The sequence below is a fragment of the Schistocerca americana genome, chromosome 2 (assembly GCF_021461395.2).
Source record: "Schistocerca americana isolate TAMUIC-IGC-003095 chromosome 2, iqSchAmer2.1, whole genome shotgun sequence".
NCBI lineage: Eukaryota > Metazoa > Arthropoda > Insecta > Orthoptera > Acrididae > Schistocerca > Schistocerca americana.
Genome location: NC_060120.1, coordinates 1,019,614,087 through 1,019,635,904, shown reverse-complemented (window position 1 = coordinate 1,019,635,904; position 21,818 = coordinate 1,019,614,087). Strand labels below are relative to the sequence as shown.

General features: G+C 39.3%; 1 protein-coding gene across 4 annotated transcripts in view; it reads right to left on the bottom strand.

Moving 5' to 3' along the window:
* Window positions 1-2,686: 2,686 nt before the first annotated feature.
* Window positions 2,687-21,818, bottom strand: part of LOC124594855 (CDP-diacylglycerol--glycerol-3-phosphate 3-phosphatidyltransferase, mitochondrial) — an 89,384-nt gene continuing 70,252 nt past the window's right edge. For 3 of the 4 annotated variants that reach the window (XM_047133317.1, XM_047133315.1, XM_047133318.1), the window contains 2 exons: window positions 5,981-6,194; window positions 4,029-4,247 (listed from right to left, as the gene is read on the bottom strand). In XM_047133317.1, the coding sequence (XP_046989273.1) occupies window positions 5,992-6,194 (203 nt within the window). In that variant the 3' untranslated portion in view covers window positions 4,029-4,247; window positions 5,981-5,991. Of the gene's footprint in view, window positions 3,256-4,028; window positions 4,248-5,980; window positions 6,195-21,818 lie in introns of those variants that run through there. The other variant, XM_047133316.1, reaches the window with a different exon arrangement.

The window sequence follows — 21,818 nt, the reverse complement described above, 5'->3', positions numbered from 1 at the left end:
AACAGATACCACTTATGACAGTGCAGCTTCTCTAGAATGAAATGATGATTAAATCGACACCCTCGCTGCAAACAGGCGTTGATATACATCATTTGGGATATGTTGAAAATGTGTGCCCCGACTGGGACTCGAACCTGGGATCTCCTGCTTACAAGGCAGACACTTTATCCATCTGAGCCACCAAGGGTGCAGAGGCTAGTGCACCTGCAGGGACTTACCCCTTGCACGCTCCCCATTAGACTCACATTCCCAACATGTCCACACCACTACATTAGTAGTGCACCTAATAGATGTTTTCCCATCACACCCATTACTGATGGCAGATTAATCTACCAAGTCCCATACAAGTTGGGATGTAGCGTGTGCATTCGCACAAGGAGGTCGCTGGCCGGGTAGCTATATTTTAATTATATATGAAGGTAGTATCTGTTCCCGAAAGAATAGATACCATTGATTACCGTGCAGCTTCTCTAGTATGAAGTGATAATTAAATCGACACCCTAGCTGCAAACAGGCACATTGTGGACACTTTCAACATGTCCCCAATGACGTATATCAATGCCTGTTTGCAGAAAGGGTGTCGATTTAATTATCACTTCATACTAGAGAAGCTGCACGGTAATCAATGGTATCTATTCTTTCGGGAACAGATACTACCTTCATATATAATTAAAATATAGCTACCCGGCCAGCGACCTCCTTGTGTGAATGCACACACTACATCCCAACTTGTATGGGACTTGGTAGATTAATCTGCCATGAGTAATGGGTGTGATGGGAAAACATCTATTAGGTGCACTACGCATGTAGTCGTGTGCACATGCTGGGAATGTGAGTCTCACGGGGAGCGTGCAAGGGATAAGTCCCTGCAGGCACACTATCCTCTGTGCCTTTGGTGGCTCAGATGGATAGAGCGTCTGCCATGTAAGCAGGAGATCCCGAGGTTGAGTTCCAGTCGGGGCACACATTTTCAACATGTCCCCAATGATGTATACCAACACCTGTTTGCACCAAAGGGGTCGAAAAAATGACTGTCTGTATGCCTCCACAGGAGCCCTAATTTGTCTTGTTTCAATGGTGCTTACACCACAGTATGTTAGTGGCAGTAGAATCGTTCTGCAATCAGCTGCAAATTCTGCTTCTTTAAATCTTCTCTCAATAGTATTTAATGAAAAGAATGCCTTCTTTACTCCAGGGATTCCCATTTGACTCAGGGAACATTTACGTATTACCTCCTTGCTGATTGAACCCACTGGTAACAAATCTAGCTGCACACCTCTGAATTTCTTCGATGTCTTCCTTTAACTGGACATCGTGCAGATCCCAAACACTCTAGCAGTACTCAAGAATTGGTCACATACGTGGTCTGTATACGGTTGCCTATATGGATGAGCTACACTTTCCTAGAACTCTCTCAATGAACAGAAGTCAACCGTTTGCCTTCTCCACTACTGATCTTACGTGCTCATCCCATTTCACATCATTGTGCAACATTGTGCCTAGATACTTAATTGACCTGATTATGCCAAGTAGCACACAACTGATTTGAACATTACATGATTATTTTTGCTACTCAACAGCATTAAGCTACATATTTTTACATTTAGAGCAAGCTGCCATTCATCACATCAAATAGAAATTGCCTAAGTCATCCTATATCCTCCATCAGCCGCTCAATAGTGACAACAAGTTCAAAAACGTGGAAGGGAGCATGGCTTGCAAACGAATGACTTCCGCACTCTGTAACTGACTGCCTTGTTTTACTCTGTCTCACTAGAATCTGTCCCCTATAAAATAGTTCCTGTGGTAGCACACATTTCCAAATTTGAATTATATAAAAAGAATGGAAACTTAGTACACCCTCTACATTGCCTAAATTTACATGGATTCCCATGGTGTATAGAAGTATTTTGCTAACTTTCTTGTAGTGTCACGTTTCAAGATAACAGTGTTCACAGTGTGAAGACCATGCTGTTTGAAACAAGATGTGTCTAACACTAAGGACATTACAGTTCAATGACAACAGTTCAAAGTGTGTTCCCAGGACATTTTGCATGTAATTTACGTTATTGTACAAAGATATGGGAGGGTGATGACCAATGGTAATGAAGATATTTTCTAGGGATGGCAAGAGCTTACAACTTGCCAAATTGTTCATGAAACTGTAAATCCCTGCTGCACTTCATTAATTAATAATTAAAGTGGCAACTCAAAAAAATTCATTTGCTAATGTTAATACTAAGAAAGTAAGACATGGTCTCACATGCACCAAAAGTTGACGTATGGAAAATCATGGAAATCATTTAATGAAATGAAGTTACCACCTGGTTTTCCAGGTAGCTCTGCCTTTAATATTGTAGGATTACGAGGGAGGGGGGGGGGGGGGGTACTGGGCGAGACAGAAGTAAATAGTATTGGTGTGCCCATAGGCTGGTTTTACAGTGGGAACAATCTCACACACAAAAATCTAGGTGTAGGGATAATGGTCTGGGAACATCATATGGTTTAACAAGGATCTTACAGCTATTGGGTGTATGGTGGGTGATAGTGAATGGTGTGGGAAAATAATATTTCTAATGCATGACTGGTGACTAAATGCTTTATTTACAGTCAGTGCATGAAATCATAAGATGATTCCATAGGACAACAGGGAATGAAATGTGCAAACTTGTCTTTAGGTAAAATAAATAAATAAATCCATAAAGTGGCTTCTATGTACAAAAAGTGCCAAACTGAGATTTTCATTCATTTATCTGTTATGACTTTTTACCAAGTTGGATTCCAAGCGATTTTATACACGGAGTTTGTATTAGAGTATGACCGTTAATGTCGACTTGCAGAATTAGAACACAGTTGTGTCTTTTGTGACCAGTCCACCTTATATCTGTGAAGATTTTGAGTTCATTTATTCTCCAATAAAGTGGCATTGGCCTCACGTGAAGATGCTGCCACATCTACTACTGTTTTTGCCAGTTGATCCATAATTTGATTCCGTACTAACTGTTTTCACTAACTTTTTTTCCAAGAAATTAATGGTCACATGACATCTTTTGAAAGTTTATAGGACGAGATAAGTATTATCATGAGCTCTATGAAAATTGTTTTGTTTATGTCATTTTCTGATGTCATTTCCTTTTGAATCTCACATCAATCATTTTGCTTTAGTACAAGTTCATGTTTTCCTCATCATCACTCCTTTTGTGTTACTTCAGAATTGTCTGACTATGCATTACAGTACTTCATACAGGGTCTGATCTGCAAGAAAGAGAAAGAGAGCAGGCGAGTGAGCAAGCGAGCAAGAAAAAGAGAGAGAGAGAGAGAGAGAGAGAGAGAGAGAGAGAGAGAGAGAGAGAGAGAGAGAGAGAGAGATCATATCACTAAGGAACTATTTCTCACGACATTACATTGTTTTTGGTCTTGAATGATGTTCTTATTCTGTTCAAAAGAGATCATTTCAGTAATAGTAGAAGAGTAGTTTTCTTCAGAGACGTTCTTGTACTCTGATGGAAAATGTTGTGTACAAGTTCCGACGCAAAGGCAAGACTAATGCTGAAAATCTGTCCACATACCAAGTAAGTTCAATCAGTGGAGGGTACGTTAATATTTTCCTTTAGAGCCTACACTTCTAAATTCTTTCAGCTGCTCAAAGCATTACTGTATGCCATTTTTCACAAGATTGCTGATCAGCTCTATTGTTTTGACTTCTGACATTTTGATAACCTTGTCACAGAAAAAGGACAGAGCACAAGTTGGGAAGGTGAAAAATGAACAAGCACTAATGTATGATGAGAAATACGTTCATAGTCAATGGGGCAGTCTTAATTCTTCTCGTCATATGTGTACCCATTGATTAATGCATTTTTCAGAATTTGTCTGCAAAATATTTTTAAAATGTAGAATAATATCTGCACGTGTTAAAATTTTGCAGGCTCAATTCAAATGCAGCAAAAAACAATTACATATTTGAGACTTCATATTCTTTTTCACTTTCAAGGAGGCATAATGATTTTCCATTTGGCTCATACTAATGCAAGAGACCTTTTTTTTATATTTGATAATACTGTAATTTTAATATATTAAAATGTTTTACAGATTCATAACATTTGTACTATCAATTAACACACTCATTATTTTGATCAGTTTCCAACAAATCAGGTGGATAAAGAAAGACAGTGTGTGTAATAATTGTGAGTCACATTGATTGTCACGATGATCTTCATAGGCTCGAAGCTTTAACGAATTGCAGCCTTAAAAAAAGAATTATAAAATAAACAAAATCTTTAATAAAAAAAAACATTTTAGTTAGGATTTAATGAAGACATATTTGAAGTTATATATTGCAGGGTAAAGAAGAAACGGAAAGAAGAAATATAGGAAAGTACAATTAAGCTTCAATATTTTGCATTAATTGTGTGTGACATATCTGAAGTACATGAACACGTACTGAGATGAAAATTAACTCCCTTTTATTTTCCAGTAGTTATAGCACTTCATACACATTCATTTAAAATTTAGCAAGACACATGAAAATCTATACTCACAGGAATCTATAATTTAAATTGAATAATCCAGGGAAGGTATGGAAGAAAGACCAAAGAGAATTTGCCAGTACGCAACAATCAGCATGAGAAGACATTACTTTTGACATTCAAATGAAAACACATTGTTCCAATCACAATAAGGAGCATTTATTTTTCAACAACACTTCCACGACTTATTATTTTTGAATAGTTACATTACTGAGAAATAATATTTAAAAAAAAAGGTATAATTTACATACACAAAGTAACAGTATTGTAACACAGAGGGGAAACATGAGTGTTTTAGAAATACTCGTGCATAGAAAGGAGAGTTATAGTCATAAATTCATTAAATTTCACAAATGCAGCATTGAAATGGCCAGTGTTTATCTTAAAGAGGCACAACTCCCAGCATAACTGATACTGTGGCGGCTGAGATGCCTCTGGCACTCTCCGGACTTGAATCAGGGTGGGGAAGGGGAGGTGGGTGATATGTAAAGTTAAACGAACATTACCATTATTATTAGTCAAATCTATAGTTACCTGGTTTGCTTGAGTCACTGTTGATTAAATTAAAGTTTACTGACAAATTATAAATCACCAATTTTGGCTTTAAGAATGAACATCAGTACAAGTGAAAGACATGAGCACTGTTTTGTTTTATATGATTGTAGCAGATGCATTCTGCAGCATCTCCATTTAACAACACATTCACCACTGAATATGATGGATGGATTTAAATGATTAGCTAAGACCAAAACAGAATTTGAAGCACGTGTTCAAAAGTTGTGTGAATCACTTGAAAATAGCATCATTCATTTCAACACACTTCAATCCTTTCACTATATTCCTTGTGGCAGTGTAAGCCGTGTCATGCACCAGCTCTGTCCCCCTGTGTTGTTATTCCCACATATCCCAGGGGGGAACCTCTGACAGTAGGGTTTGGAAATCTTAGGTGGAAATATCAGTGACAAATTTTGAGTCAAGTCTGGAGGTGCTCTCAGAACAGTTAAGGTCACTGCTTATAGGTAAGCAGGAAATCTTGGCTCGAGTCCTCGTCTGGCACAGTTTTTCAATTCTCAGTATATATTCATCACATTATTATTGTTTCCATCTTAATGTTTTGTAACTCACGGCTATGGTGTCTCTCATACCTGGATTCAAGAGCAACTGTCAATTACAAAATTGCACCTAGTAGCAAACAACAGAAAATGAGGAAGCTCTGAAATTTCCTAAAGACACTATGAAATGCACACTGACCAATCAACTCTGCATACGGTGTTGAATAAAAGTGATAAGCAAATAAGGGCAGGAAAAGAACACTAAAACATGGACAGATAAGTTAGTGGCCTCCTACTTCATAATATAGAGAAATTTCTCAATAAATTAGTTTAGTCAGTAGCACTTTCCAAAGAAGCATTTTCACACAAGCTGCCCAAACACAATAAACTGAAACTTACCTCTATTAGTCTTAGAAGTAATGCCTGAATAATTTTACTACAGTATGAACCCAGAGAGCTGTCTCCTGTTTGGAATCTGCAACTGTCTTTTCTGTGAATGGAATTCCCCTGGAATAAAGTTGCTCTTGCTCTTCTTTGAGTGCCTTTTGCAGCTTCTTATTTGTTGTTACAATTACTACTTGTGTTTCAAGGTCTTTATAAACCGAACGGCTTCCTGGAACATTCGGTAGAACAAATTTTTGAACTCAAAAGGTGTAAGAACAATAAGATAAATGTAACTGATAAGTTATTTATGACTATTTCTTACAAATCTAGTGTTGGACATTTCTTAAAATCATCAAATAATTTAAAACAATTTGTGCAAGTTGTTACTTTAAGAACCCCACAACTCAACATTTTTCAGTTTTCTTAGACATAAAGGTGTATCCTAATTAATGGTGTAAATGCATACAGTAGAAAGCATACAATAATAGAAGGAACAAAGTCTAATAAAAATGGGCTGTAAAATTCATACCCACCACCACTACTACTACTACTACTACTACTACTACTACTACTAATACCACCACCACCACCACCACCACCACCACCACCACCACCTACTATTACTACCACCACTACATCTTCAATAATGTGGAACAAATCTCTTCTACTGCAAGCTCTTTACTTTCCGTATTTTGAGAGATGATAGCATGGACCATAGCAAGTAAAAATGTCTATTAAATATGGACACTAAAGTGCATACCTTAAGAGCTATGCGCACTCTTTCATCTTCACTACTGTGAAATATCTCTTCTCCTGAAGAAGTGCACACAGCTCTTAAAGTATGCACTTAAGAACCGAACCCATTTTTATTGGAAATTTATCTTTTTTTGGTCCATATTATCTTTCAAAATATGGAAAGCAAAGAGCTTGCAGTAGAAGAGTTTTGTTTTACAGTATTGAAGATGAAGTACCTACAGCTCTTCAGGTATGCATTTTAGATCCCTTATGTACCAGACTTTTTTGCTTCTAGTATCATGTACTTTCAACGTATGCCTTTATGCCCTTTATTATTATAGACCCTGCATAATCCTTGAGAAGTGTGACATTTTAAAATACATTCTTAGAGTGCAGAAGGTATTAAATTATTTCCGCGAGCTCAGGATGATGATGATGATATTTGGTTTGTGGGGTGCTCAAATGCACGGTCATCAGTGCCTGTACAAAGTCCCAATTTTGTCACCCTTCAATTTTTACGCAGTCCAATCTAGCCACTATCAAGGAGGATGATGATGATGACAACATAAACACCCAGTCCCTGTGCAGAGAAAATCCTCAACACTGCCGGGAATTGAACCCAGGACCCCATGATCCAGAGGCAGCAACGATAGCCACTATAGTTCAATTCTTTTATCTTGGCGGCTCGCGCATGCCCGCCTAGACGCGGGAGATTGCTGCGTTGCCAGTTGCACACGACGCACGCGCCAAGTGAAGCAGCGCCATAGTACAGCATAGTTCGCAAGCTTACGTTTAGGGGGGAGCGCGCAGTTCATGAAGTAAAGCCACCACGGCCGCATTAACCCTTTCGCTGCTACAAAGACGTGCTCCCTGCATTCCGCACTGTGGGCGATTTTGTCACTGCACTGCTCGCCTGTGCAGACACATTGTGTTCCGACTGCTTTGACACTCTTTATCATTCGATTCCACAAAAACTATTTGGCTCAAAAATTAGATTTTTACCGATCTTCTTGACTGATACCTTCCCCCCATAAATGACTTAATTTTGTTTCGATGTTCAACGCAGTTATTATGCAGCATTAAATATAGTAAACCATTGCACGAAATTTTGAAGAGTTTGCAGAGGTAAAGTCCATAGAGTATATATACTTTCCGGATGGTCGATTTTAGTTGCCACAATGTTGAGAATGAAATGTGGACAAGATACCTATATATTTAATTTAATTTAAGTACCACATAAGTGTCATATGTAATATTGAGAAATATTCCACCTTTCGAGACTGTAACAAAAGTTTTACTTACACTGGGCACGTTTGGCTTTATTTTAAAGCACTTCAATCGATCAAATGGAAGTAGACAAAATACATTAAACAAAACTGTGGACTTACAAAAACATTAGGACTCGAATATACCGTCTGTCAGTGAAGTGCTCAGAGCTATGTCAAATATAATTTTGTGTGTGGCACACACAAACAGCATTTATTTGCTAAAACACTGATGAGCCAACACAAACGTTGAATATTGTGCTACCGCAGCACAAAACTACGAAAGGTGACTTGGCAATGGAGGACACAAAATACAGTCCTCTTATGATGCTTCAAAAGAGAGAAACGCGTCTGGTCTAAATAAGTCGCTTATTACAGTTGCAGAAGAGGGATATATTTCAATACCATTGGTAAAACCGCGACTGTGGAACAAAAACAAGAAATAGAACATCAATACCATTGTGTATGTGCCATACCTTTCACCGATGGAAGTGCTTTAAAATAAAGCCAAACGCACCCTGTGTAAATAAAACTTCTATTACAGTCGCGAAAGACGGAATATTTTTCAATATTACATACGACACCTATGTGGTACTTCAATTAAATGAGATATTATTATACAGTAAATATTATATGAAATTTAGGTATCTTGTCCACATTTCATTCTCAACATTGTGGCAACTAAAATCGACCATACGGAAAGTATACGCTATGGACTTTTACCTCTGCAAACTCTTCAAAATTTCGTGCAATGGTTTACTACATTTAATGCTGCACATCAAAACAAAATTAAGTCATTTATGGGGGGAAGGTATCAGTCAAGAAGACGTGTAATAATCAAATTTTTTGGCCGAATAGTTTTTGTGAAATCGAATGATAAGTGTGTCAAAGCAGTGGGAACACCATGTGTCTGCACAGGCGAGAAGTGCAGTGATGACAAAATTGCGCACAGCGCGGAATGCGGGGAGCACGTGTCTGCAGCAGCGAAAAAGTTAATGAAGAGGCAAAGCACTAGAAATTTCATTCAAACGAATAAAATTCGTGAAGTAAGGCACTGCAATATTGTTTTAAAATAAAGAAAATATTAAGCAGCATACAAGGTTTGAACTCATAACCTTTCACTTGCCAGCCCAATACCTTAACCGTTCCGCTACCTCAGCTCAGCAAACAGTGTAAGTCCATAAGGACTCTAACACTCACGCAACTACTTATAAACACTGTTGGTATGACTATGAATTACTCACGCTTCGTCGAAGTACAGTAGGAAATAAACAATCACCGCTGTTCTGTATTGCGAAAAAGCAGTTCGTGAGATTGAAACAAACACCTTTCCTTGCTATCGCCTGAATTAGAAGTCTTATTGCTTGTTTGGTTTAATTAATTAATAGAATATGAAGCAATTGGTATAAAGAATGCTTTTTCCAAACTTTCTATAAAAGAAAGTCTGCTATCAAGACATTGCTTTTGTTCTATTACTTTATTTATGACTGAACGTTTCTAAAACTGAAGACACTCGTCTGTGCTCTGCACTGCAGTCGAGATCTGGCAACGTCGTTCTCTGTTAATTGGCTGACTGTGTTTTGTGACGTCAGATGCGCAGAACGAACCTAAACTCGGCCGCCAAGATATATGACGCGCACTTTAGAACATGAGCTGTGGACTCTCGAGCTCAGTACGAAACTAGATGATAAAATGTTTAACACATTTATCTCTCTGTTTCCAGGATGAGATTTTCACTCTGCAGCGGAATGTGTGCTGATATGAAACTTCCTGGCAGATTTAAACTGTGTGCCAGGCCGAGACTCGTACTCGGGACCTTTGCCTTTCGCAGGCAAGTGCTCTACCATCTGAGCTACCCAAGCACGACTCACGCCCCGTCATCACAGCTTTACTTCTGCCAGTACCTTGTCTCCTACCTTCCAAACTTTACGGAAGCTCTCCTGCGAACCTTGCAGAACTAGCACTTCTGAAAGAAAATATACTGCGGAAACATGGCTTGGCCACAGCCTGGGGGATGTTTCCAGAATGAGATTTTCACTCTCCAGCAGAGTGTGTGCTGATATGAAACTTCCTGGCAGATTAAAACTGTGTGCCGCACCACGACTCGTATAGTAGCAATGAGGACGGGGCGTGAGTCGTGCTTGGGCAGCTCAGATGGTAGAGCACTTGCCCGCGAAAGGCAAAGTTCCTGAGTTCGAGTCTCGGTCCGGCACACAGTTTTAATCTGCCAGGAAGTTACTTTTATCTCTCTGTTACCTGAATTACAGCATGTATTCCAAGATAAACGAATATCAGGCCTGGTGGACTAGGGGTAAAAGCATGTGCTTGGAACATGAAAAGTTGCAAGATAAAATCCTGTCTGGACCTTTACATCTCAATAATGTGAAGATACACCAGAAACTACACGTGCTGCAGATTCCACGAGAAACTATAGGTCCCCTTACCACAGGGGGATTACTGGAGATGCCAAACTGCCATCCAAGTATATCATTTTAACCTGGCCATTGAGCCACACTGGCGACTAATAATAATAATAATAGTAATAATAATAATAATAATAACAATAATAATAATAATGTGCAATCAGAAGAAGAAGAAAATACAGTTGTGCAATCAGAAGAAGAAGAAGAAGAAGAAAATACAGTAATGGACTCAAACATCCCAGAGCAAACAAAGAACAACACGCGTCAATTAAACAATCAGGGGAAAACAAAATCTTAAGACAGCCACCAGAACAAGCACAAATAGAACACGAAGAGAGACATATGTTAGATATAGAAGAAAAATTTCAGCTGACATATATAGAATACAAAGACACAAATAAAGACATTAGACCATTCTTGCATACACTACCAAGTAACCCACAAGTCTAAACAACAACAACAACAACTATCAACACAATCATACACAACAAAATAAATGAAAATACAACTATGGAAGAGTTACAACTACTGGTTTATATAGGCGCACTCACTACACTAAATATACACACTAGGCAGAGATCAGAACCAACCAAAACACAAAAGAAACCCACAAAACCAGCATGGCAACACAGGCTACAGAAAAGAATAGAAAAACTGAGAAAAGACATCGGACAGCTAACACAATTTATAAGAAATGAAATGTCAGAAAAAAAAAATTAAAAAGGTTAGGTAAAATCTCACAACAAGAAGCAATAGAGAAATTAGATGAAAAGAAGCAGAAATTACAAGAATTGGCCAAACGACTTAGAAGATACAAAAAAAGTGAAAATAAAAGGAAACAAAACCAAACATTCAACACAAACCAAAAGAAATTTTACCATACAATAGATAACACACATGTTAAAATAGACAATCCACCAAACATAACAGACATGGAACACTTCTGGAGCAACATATGGTCAAACCCGGTACAACATAACAGACATGCACGGTAGATACAAGCAGAAACAGACACATACAAGATGACACCACTAATGCCTGAAGTGGTCATTTTGCAACATGAAGTCACCCAAGCAATTAATTCTACTCACAATTGGAAAGCCCCTGGAAAAGATAAAATAGCAAATTTCTGGCTAAAGAAGTTCACCTCAACACATTCACATCTAACTAAATTATTTAACATGAATATAATAGAGGGAAACATTCCATGTGGGAAAAATATATCTAAAAACAAAGAAGATGTGACTTACCAAACAAAAGCACTGGCAGGCTGATAGACACACAAACAAACACAAACATACACACAAAATTCTAGCTTTCACAACCAATGGTTGCTTCATCAGGAAAGAGGGAAGGAGAGGGAAAGGCGAAAGGATGTGGGTTTTAAGGGAGAGGGTAAGGAGTCATTCCAATCCCGGGAGCGGAAAGACTTACCTTAGGGGGAAAAAAGACCAGGTATACACTCGCACACACACACATATCCATCCGCACATACACAGACACAAGCAGACATTTGTAAAGGCAAAGATTTTGGGCTGAGATGTCAGTCGAGGTGGAAGTACATGGGCAAACGTGTTGTTGAATGACAGGTGAGGTATGAGTGGCGGCAACTTGAAATTAGTGGAGGTTGAGGCCTGGCTGGTAACGAGAAGAGAGGATATACTGAAGGGCAAGTTCCCATCTCCGGAGTTCTGACAGATTGGTGTTAGTGGGAAGTATCCAGATAACCCGGACAGTGTAACACTGTGCCAAGATGTGCTGGCCGTGCACCAAGGCATGTTTAGCCACAGGGTGATCCTCATTACCAACAAACACTGTCTGCCTGTGTCCATTCATGTGAATGGACAGTTTGTTGCTGGTCATTCCCACATAGAAAGCTTCACAGTGTAGGTAGGTCAGTTGGTAAATCACGTCGGCTCTTTCACACGTGGCTCTGCCTTTGCTCGTGTACACCTTCCGGGTTACAGGACTGGAGTAGGTGGTGGTGGGAGGGTGCATGGTACAGGTTTTACACCGGGGGCGGTTACAAGGGTAGGAGCCAGAGGGTAGGGAAGGTGGTTTGGGGATTTCATAGGGATGAACTAAGAGGTTACAAAGGTTAGGTGGACGGCGGAAAGACACTCTTGGTGGAGTGAGGAGGATTTAATGAAGGATGGGTCTCACTTCAGGGCAGGATTTGAGGAAGTCGTATCCCTACTGGAGAGCCACATTCAGAGTCTGATCCAGTCCTGGAAAGTATCCTGTCACAAGTGGGGCACTTTTGGGGTTCTTCTGTGGGAGGTTCTGGGTTTGAGGGGATGAGGAAGTGGCTCTGGTTATTTGCTTCTGTACCAGGTCTGGAGGGTAGTTGCGGGATGCGAAAGCTGTTTTCAGGTTGTTGGTGTAATGGTTCAGGGCTTCCGGACTGGAGCAGATTCGTTTGCCATGAAGACCTAGGCTGTAGGGAAGGGACCGTTTGATGTGGAATGGGTGGCAGCTGTCATAATGGAGGTACTGTTGTTTGTTGGTGGGCTTGATGTGGGCGGACGTGTGAAGCTGGCCATTGGACAGGTGGAGGTCAACGTCAAGGAAAGTGGCATGGGATTTGGAGTAGGACCAGGTGAATCTGATGGAACCAAAGGAGTTGAGGTTGGAGAGGAAATTCTGGAGTTGTTCTTCACTGTGGGTCCAGATCATGAAAATGTCATCAATAAATCTGTAACAAACTTCCGGTTGGCAGGCTTTCGTAACCTAGAAGGCTTCCTCTAAGCGACCCATAAATAGGTTGGCGTACGAGTGGGCCATCCTGGTACCCATGGCTGTTCCCTTTAGTTGTTGGTATGTCTGGCCTTCAAAAGTGAAGAAGTTGTGGGTCAGGATGAAGCTGGCTAAGGCAATGAGGAAAGAGGTTTTAGATAGGGTGGCAGGTGATCGGCGTGAAAGGAAGTGCTCCATCGCAGCGAGGCCCTGGACGTGCGGAATATTTGTGTATAAGGAAGTGGCATCAATGGTTACAAGGATGGTTTCCGGGGGTAACAGATTGGGTAAAGATTCCAGGCGTTCGAGAAAGTGGTTGGTGTCCTTTTTTCCCCGTAAGGTAAGTCTTTCCGCTCCCGGGATTGGAATGACTCCTTACCCTCTCACTTAAAACCCACATCCTTTCGTCTTTCCCTCTCCTTCCCTCTTTCCTGATGAGCCAACAGTTTGTTGCGAAAGCTTGAATTTTGTGTGTATGTTTGTGTTTGTTTGTGTGTCTATCGACCTGCCAGCGCTTTCGTTTGGTAAGTCACATCATCTTTGTTTTTAGATATATTTTTCCCACGTGGTATATTAATAAATGCAATGTAACATACACCGTACAGTTAAAAGGAATTAACACTTGATCAAGGTCCGCGTCACTTTCCATTTTTGACCAGACATAACGTCTGAGAAAAGAAAGAATAATAATAATACTATTATTATTATTTACTATTACTGTTACTATGCTCGACATTCAGGAAGAATGATTATTCTAACAAGGAGACAGATTGAGCACTTTGCCCTATGGAGAGAATCAGGATCAATGAGGTATGATGACTGCCCATGGGGGCAAGTTTTCCTTCCCTGTATCAGTGAGCTTACAGACTGTGTTAGGAAAGTGTTGAGCAAGTACAGTGTGGAAACTTCCTTCAGACTCACCAGCAAGATTAAAGAATGTTTATGATCGGCAGAAGATATACGACTTTCTTTAGCTAAAACAGGTGTAAACAAAATTTCTTGTAGTTGTGACTGGTTTATATTGGTACCATGAAAAGACGTGTTAGCACCTGTCTGGTTAACACAAGAGAAATTGCCACCTGGAACATATAGATCAATCACCCGTAGCAGAACATGTTTACCAAGAGGGTGATCAAGAACTAAAATTCAGTGAAACGAACATCATATTGAAAACATAGCATTATTGCACTCATGTATAGAGAGGCTATTAAGACTTATAAAAACCATAACAATATCAACAGGAAAACTTGGATGTCAACACTGCAATAAGAATGACAATCTCCTACTTTCAATCGAGAATGTTGGCGCTATCAGAGATAATCTCATAGCCGACGTCATGTGACAGACTGTGGTGCCCTCTACACTGCCCATATATTTGGGGATTGCTCGAGTTCTGGGTACAGCTTGCCACTTTACCTCTGAAGATGTCTCCTGTAGTCAGAGAGGAATCGCTAGGAGAAAGTTTTACACATCGACCACAGCCTATTAGCATGGAAGTTTTAAGTAGTATAAGCATAAACTCCTTTCCCCACTCCGTATCCATCTCTTCCTCTCCCCACTCTCTTGTCCACCTCAACTATCTGTCCATCTCCTCCTACCCACCTCTTTCCCCCTCCTGCTACCCTCTTTTTCCCTCTCCTGCCCCCTCACTCCCTGTGCATCCTGCCTTGGTCCCCTCTCTCCCTATCTATCCTGTGTTGCCCTCCCTTTTGTCCCTAACTATCCTGTGCTGCCCCTCCTCTCCCCCTATCTATCCTGTCTTGCCACCTCCCCCCTCACTCCCTCTCCATCCTGTCTTGCCGCACCCCTCTCTCCCTATCCATCCTGTCTTGCCGCCTCCCCTCTCTCTCTCCCTATCCATCCTGTCTTGCTGCCTCCCCTCTCTCTCTCCCTATCCATCCTGTCTTGCCGCCTCCCCCCCCCTCTCTCTCTCTCCCTATCCATCCTGTCTTGCCCCCTCTCTTTCTCTGTCCATTCTGTCTCCCCTCCCCCCTCTCACTATCCATCCTGTCTTGCCCCTGTCTCTCCCTATTCATCCTGTCTTGCCCCTGTAAAACAAAGTAAGAGAAAATTGTTGCCTACAGAATAGATACTAAACATAATTATGTACACGGAAGATAATCTGTAGTGCAGTAAATATGAACAGATTTAAAATAAGTCTGCAGCAATACGATGCATAGTGCACGAGAAAAACTATGGCTATTCAAGGGAGGACAAGGCACACTTGTTAAAAAAAATGGTGTATGCATGTTTCAAGGATGCACGATACAATTTACAGCCTCTGCATGATAATGACCTACTACATTATGCATATCAAATTGCACACAACATAGAACATACTGACTTCAAGGGAAACAGTGGATGGTTGCATAACTTCAAACAATGCTACAGAATTATAATGTAATTGGATGGATAGAAAAATCTAATAACCAAGCAGTGGCAGGAGGCCACCATACAAAGAAAGGTTTTATTTATGAAAGCTTTCGGAGCCAATGGCTCCTTCTCCTGGGAGAAGAGTTAGGGGGGAAAGAAGAAGAGTGAAGGGAAAGGAATTGGAGATGTTTAAGAAAAGGGGTTTTATCTATCTAGTTATATTATATTGTGAAAAACTGAATATTGCCGCTGTTATATTAATCTACAGAACTGGAACACATAAGATAACAGAATTTGAAACAAAGCATCAACTTGACAATGCACAGCAACCTGCAGAATCAGTCTGAAAATTTGTAGAGGAGATGAAGAAACTTATCTCATTCTTGAGCAAGAAGTTGATTTTCAACTACAACCAATCTGAATTTGAAGAAAAATACATATGAAAGGAACCCTGGAAATTATGGTAAATAGGCTGGAAAGTTATTTATTGTGCTTTGAGAAGTTGAAAGTGCTCTGCCTCTATGATTCTTTCTTGTGTGCGCGATCTTGCAAGGGCGGTAGGGAATATTGATGTTGCAGCAAACTAGAGTGGGTAAATACGCATAAGATACCTACAGCTATGTTATGACCACTCCTTTTGGCCAACAGCTGGTCAAAATAACTTACTTTTGCTTAATTTCTAGTCTGCATACAAAAATCATACTCCTTTAGAGCAAATTATCCTTCCTGGCAAGTGTGTGACATTGCAATTCATATCCCCTGAAACCACTGCACAAATTTAGTTTCTGGATGCTTGTTTTTTTCCATGCCTATAAAACATATAATCACATTATCTGCAGCTACACCTTAAAAGATAGAATTTCATGATAAGCTCCATAAGAGACTGTTTCACATTCGGTTGCACACCATCTCATCATCCCGTTATGCCAATATGATTCTATAAGCATTCTTTGAGAGTCCTGCAAGGTTTATAATTTGTGAAGAGTTCGCCTTTGATCTTGATGGTGCAAATCTTTGTGATCACTATAGGTTGCCATTTTTCATTTGGTGTTCATGGCGCAAGTTAATGGTTTGTCTTGAACATTTCTTGAATGTAGACAATGTCCATTCTGTGAAGTGTAATACATCCATCCCACAGAAAGTTGACCTCTGCACCTCCTAACACTCATTTTCTGTCATCCTCCTCAAGCACGTGGTGAGTAAGTAGCAACTAATATGTTTTCTGTCCTAATATTAGCACAAAAATTTCAAGTGAGCTTTACTTAAGATTGAACTTGCGAACTCGTACTTTAGGGGTTCCTAGTCAGACTGTTTGGAAGAATCCCCAGCAAGTGTAGTTCACATATGAAAGAGGTCACTTATTAAATCCTCACTCATCTAATTCATGTGTAATTTTAAGTACTGTCTGATGGCATGGGATCCTTACTACATTGGTTTAGCAGAGGATATCGGAAAAATTCAAAGAAAAGCTGCATGCTTTGTCCAAGTTCGTTCAATCAGTTAAGTGTGTCCTACGAATTTTTAACAAATTGCAGGGAAAAGAGCTACAGGACACAGAGAGCTTTGTCCACAGAATTACAAGACTCTCAAAAGGTGGTGGTGGTGGTGGTGGTGGTGGTGGTGGAGGAGGAGGAGGAGGAAGAGGAGGAGGATGGTGGGATGAATCTGGTGATATATATAACCACTGTATGGTGGCTTGTAGAGCGAAAACAGCAGTGGAATTTGCACACAGGAAGCCAATGATTTGTAATTAACAAATAAAAAACAGATGAGAGATTTCTGTAAAAAAGTTTTTTTCTCTCAAAAGTGATACTGAACGATGCATGTGCAACAGTTACTGACATGCACATTTTTTACGTCGTAATCATAGCAAGTAGGTAAAAATCGTTATTCATAAATAACAAAAATGTTGTGGGTCCCCAGCAGGTGGCTTGCATTAGATTTCCTTTATTTATGACACACAGGGCTAAATTACATCTTTTGATTTCTTTGTCCCCTTTCTTGCTAGGTGCTTTAAATAATGTGCAGATGTGGAACAGAGTGCTACCCGCACTGTGTGTGTGTGTGTGTGTGTGTGTGTGTGTGTGTGTGTGTGCGCGCGCGCGTGTGTGCACTAGGCAGAGAGAGAGAGAGAGAGAGAGAGAGAGAGAGAGGAAACAGTTAATTCTACATAAGGCATGTTGATTCCATGTGTTGTTCAATGCCACACTTATGAGTGTGAAAAGGTTGAGATTAGAATTGTCTAAATTATGTTGTGAGGTGTTTCTGATGAGTTAGTATACAACCTGTTTGGGAAGCAATGTTGATAGGTTTTATTTTTTACTGTCACATTAGTTTTACTGAAGAAGAAGCATTATCCAATCAATGTACAAAGGTTATTTCGAAAGTAAAGTCCGAATCACCACAGCTAATTGAATGTTGCGCGAACAATGAAATGTGCATGTGTACCAATTCCCAGCATGCCTTGCTCATCAAATGCTGTTTGCACTGGTATTGTTGCAATGTGCTGTTGACAGTCAGTTTGAAAAGTTTAAAACTACTGATCAATACACAAATGTGAAATACGGTCAGTGATTCAATTTTTGACCGCAAGGAACATTGCAGTAACAGAAATTCATTGGCAGATAAGTGAGAAGTATGGTTCCGGGACCAGACGGAGGTTTCTCATATGATCCCAGAGTTTAATTGCCAGTTAATGGAATGGTGTCACATGACATCACCAATCGAAGTTAAGACCAAGCAGACACTCTCAATATGCAAGGTTCTAGCAACAGTACTTTGGGAGAGACATGGAATCTTGTTAGTCACGTTTATGCAGCCTGACTAAACTTCGACAGAATAAGCAATGTGGAGTTTTGTTGTGCATGACAATACCAGACCCTGTTCTGCACACCCAAAATCTGATCAGATTTTTTAGATGGGAATGGAGTGGACTGTATGGTGGATGGACAGACTTGGCAGTGAGCGATTTTTGTTTGTCCCACTGCCTATAGGAGTTTCTCGGCGGCAATCACTTTGCAACAGATTACAAAGTGAAAGAAGCAGTTAAAGATGGGTTATCCTAACAAGTGGCACATATCTATGACTTAGGGATACAAAAGACTGTAGAACGATATGGCAAATGTTGAAACAACTACGGAACTATGTAGAAAAATAGAGAAACATGCAAGGAATTAAATAAAAACAGGGTTTTGAAAAAAATGTGATTTTTTATGTTTTATAAGAAACTGGACTTTCTTTTCCAAATAACCCTCATACTTCATCCAACAGCGAAAATGAGATTTTTCAACATTTATACCCATAACTGCACTTACAATGAGATTTTTTTAACCTACTATGAGGCACTCCTACGGCCTAGAAGGAAACCTTTCAATTAACTTTGAAAGGATGTTTATCACCAATTTTTCTACTTCTGTTTGAATCCTACTGAAAATAGAAGCTACAGAATAGTTCACATTTTCTGTCTAATGGTTACGGAAATATGGTACAAGTGCAAGTATTTTTTTTTTTAACTAGCATTCAATAAGTGAATGTTGCAGCTTCTTTTGAATGAACCTATCTTCCTCCTTTTCCAGTATTCTTCACTGGTGCAGTCTCCTTAAATTTCCTTTCCCCAGAACTGGCTCTGTCAGAAAACATCTATTTTCTGCACCTATAAATTATTTTTATATCTGCCACCATTGTTATTGTTATTATTGTCATCACCACCATCAATGGCAGCAGCAGTAGTAATAGAAATACTGAAGTATTAACTTAATTATTTCACAGTATTGTTTACTCAACTGTCTCTATACACACTCAGAGCATTTAATATTATTTGCCTCATTAAAATTGTTATTTCTTAGGTAACTATGATGTAAAAAAGGAGTTGCATGTGTGCACTCCTGGTCCAACGTAAGAAAGGGTCTAAATGGTCCTAATCAGACCAGCTTAAATAAAATAATAAAATAAATAATCAACCACTGGTCTCATGAAAGGTTATACAAACAGGGATGACACAGGTAAAATTCTGAAACCCTTACAACAGTCTGTGCCATATTTGCAAGCTGACACCAACGGTCAACCTGATATACTTGTCTTAGCTAGGCATACTCATTGTGAGTGCACAGAGTTGTACCAAAACATGGTAGCACAGAACATTATGCATGTAAGAAATGTGTCAGTGACAGTGAAGACATTTTCTGCAAAAAATTGTGAATGAAATACTTCCAAGAAAGGTTCTGCAATTTAGTCCTAAGAATTTATAAAGTTCAACTTAAATGACAATTTTATCATCATCATCTGATTGTAAAATGTCTCTTTTATGAGAGTGTCGTGTCAAGAAGTATATGCACTTCATGTTGTTGAAGTTAAATTACAATGTCTTTAAGATACAAGCTAATTGGTGCAATGAATATTTGGGAAATAGAATTCAGTATGTCATATTGGACAGTGAATGTTCTGCATAAATGAACATAATGTTGGGTGTGCCAAGTGTAATAGGACCACTAATGTTCTCCATATACATAAACATTTTGTCACAGAGGCTCAGCAACATTACGAGATTGTTCACTGACAATGCTGTTGTCTACAGGAATGTATCGTCTCTGGATGATTCTAAGGAGATGCGGAAAGACAGTGACAAGATTTTTGCTTGGTATAACGAATGAGGCTGTCTTTAAATGTATATAAATGTAAGATAATTCTTATAACAACAAGAAAGAAACTGAAAGCACCCAATTCAATATTAGTGGTAAACATCTTGAGCATTCAACACTGTATAAGTATTTAGAGGTAATACTAAGAAGTGATATGAAATGAGAATTACATACAGCTGGAGATCATGTCAAATATGCATGGCAACAGACATTGGATGAATTTATAAACATACTAGGTTTATAACAGGTCAATGTAATCCATGTGAAACTGTAACAGGAATATTTTTTGCCAACATCATATATCTGACATACGAATGATGAGAACAACTAAGCTAGATTAGGACATGTATGGGGGCAAAATATACCTTAATTTTTTCCCCTCACTCAATATTCAAATGGGATAGGACACACCAATGACTATATTGGTATGAAGCACACACTGCCATTCACTGTACAGTGGCTTGCCAAGTGTATACATAGATGTAGATGTTACCTGCTATACTGTTTGCCTCATCATTTATATCACACTTCCAATCGTCTAGAACAGAAGTTGTCTCACATCTTGAGAGCAATTTAATATACCTACCATTTCTTATTGCCTAGTTTCCATCAGCAAAGGCTCATGCTTTTTCTGCCAAAGAAGTTACCTACTTTCAGGAAATTTCCTGTAGTTTTACTTTGAATGGAAAGAGGCACTGTCTTCCTTCAAACACTTTTTAGAGTACACAACTGAATGCACTTTTGGAATCACAAATGTTACATTAAAAATGCCTTGTAAGTTAACAGAATCACCATTACGATCTTCACTATGAATGTACAGCTGTGTGGAGCAGATACTCACAAGTCCCTGAGAACCTAAAAGAATGTCTTTGCACAACAAAAAATAAAATTCAGTTTTTTACTTAAGCCTTCTTCAATTAAAAAAAAAGGGGGGGTGGGGTCAGATAGCATCAGTGGTATTATCTGCTAAGCTACACTCTGCACCTCCTTTAAAATAATAACAAAATGTTACAAAGAATGCATCCTTTGCAATGACTTCTGTGTCATGGATTCCATACAGAGCTAAACCTAAACAGAACGAGTGCGTGTCAGTGCCACTACACTGCTGAAATACTGTTACAGTGTGTGGCTACCCCACAATGAGTACTTCAGAATCAGGATACTGACTTTAAATATACCTCAGTGCTTTACTGTAAGATTTAAATGTGTTAAAAATTTGCTTTTCTTCCCACAAAAAATTAAAAAGAGGATAATATCTAGTAGCTCTTACAGCGTGAACCACATCAGTTATTCATACTAACACAGGTAGTGAGTGGGTGCACTGTTGAATTCACAATGAAACAGAACTTAGACCAAATCTATATCTACAATGATTCTCTATGAGCCACCATGCAGCACATGGCAGAGGGTAGTCATTTCTCTTCCTGTTCTACAAGCAAAAAGAACGAGTGAAAAATGACTATCTATATGCCTCCTTATGAGTCCTAATTTCTCATACCTTATCTTCATGGTTCTTACGTGCAATGTATGTTGGTGGCAGTAAAACTGTTCAGCAGTCAGCTTCAGATGCTGGTTCTCTAAATTATCTCAATAGTGTTTCTTGAAAAGAATATTTCCTTCCCTCCAGGGATTCCCATTTGAGTCTCTGAAGCATGTCCGTAACATTCACATGTTGTTCAAACCT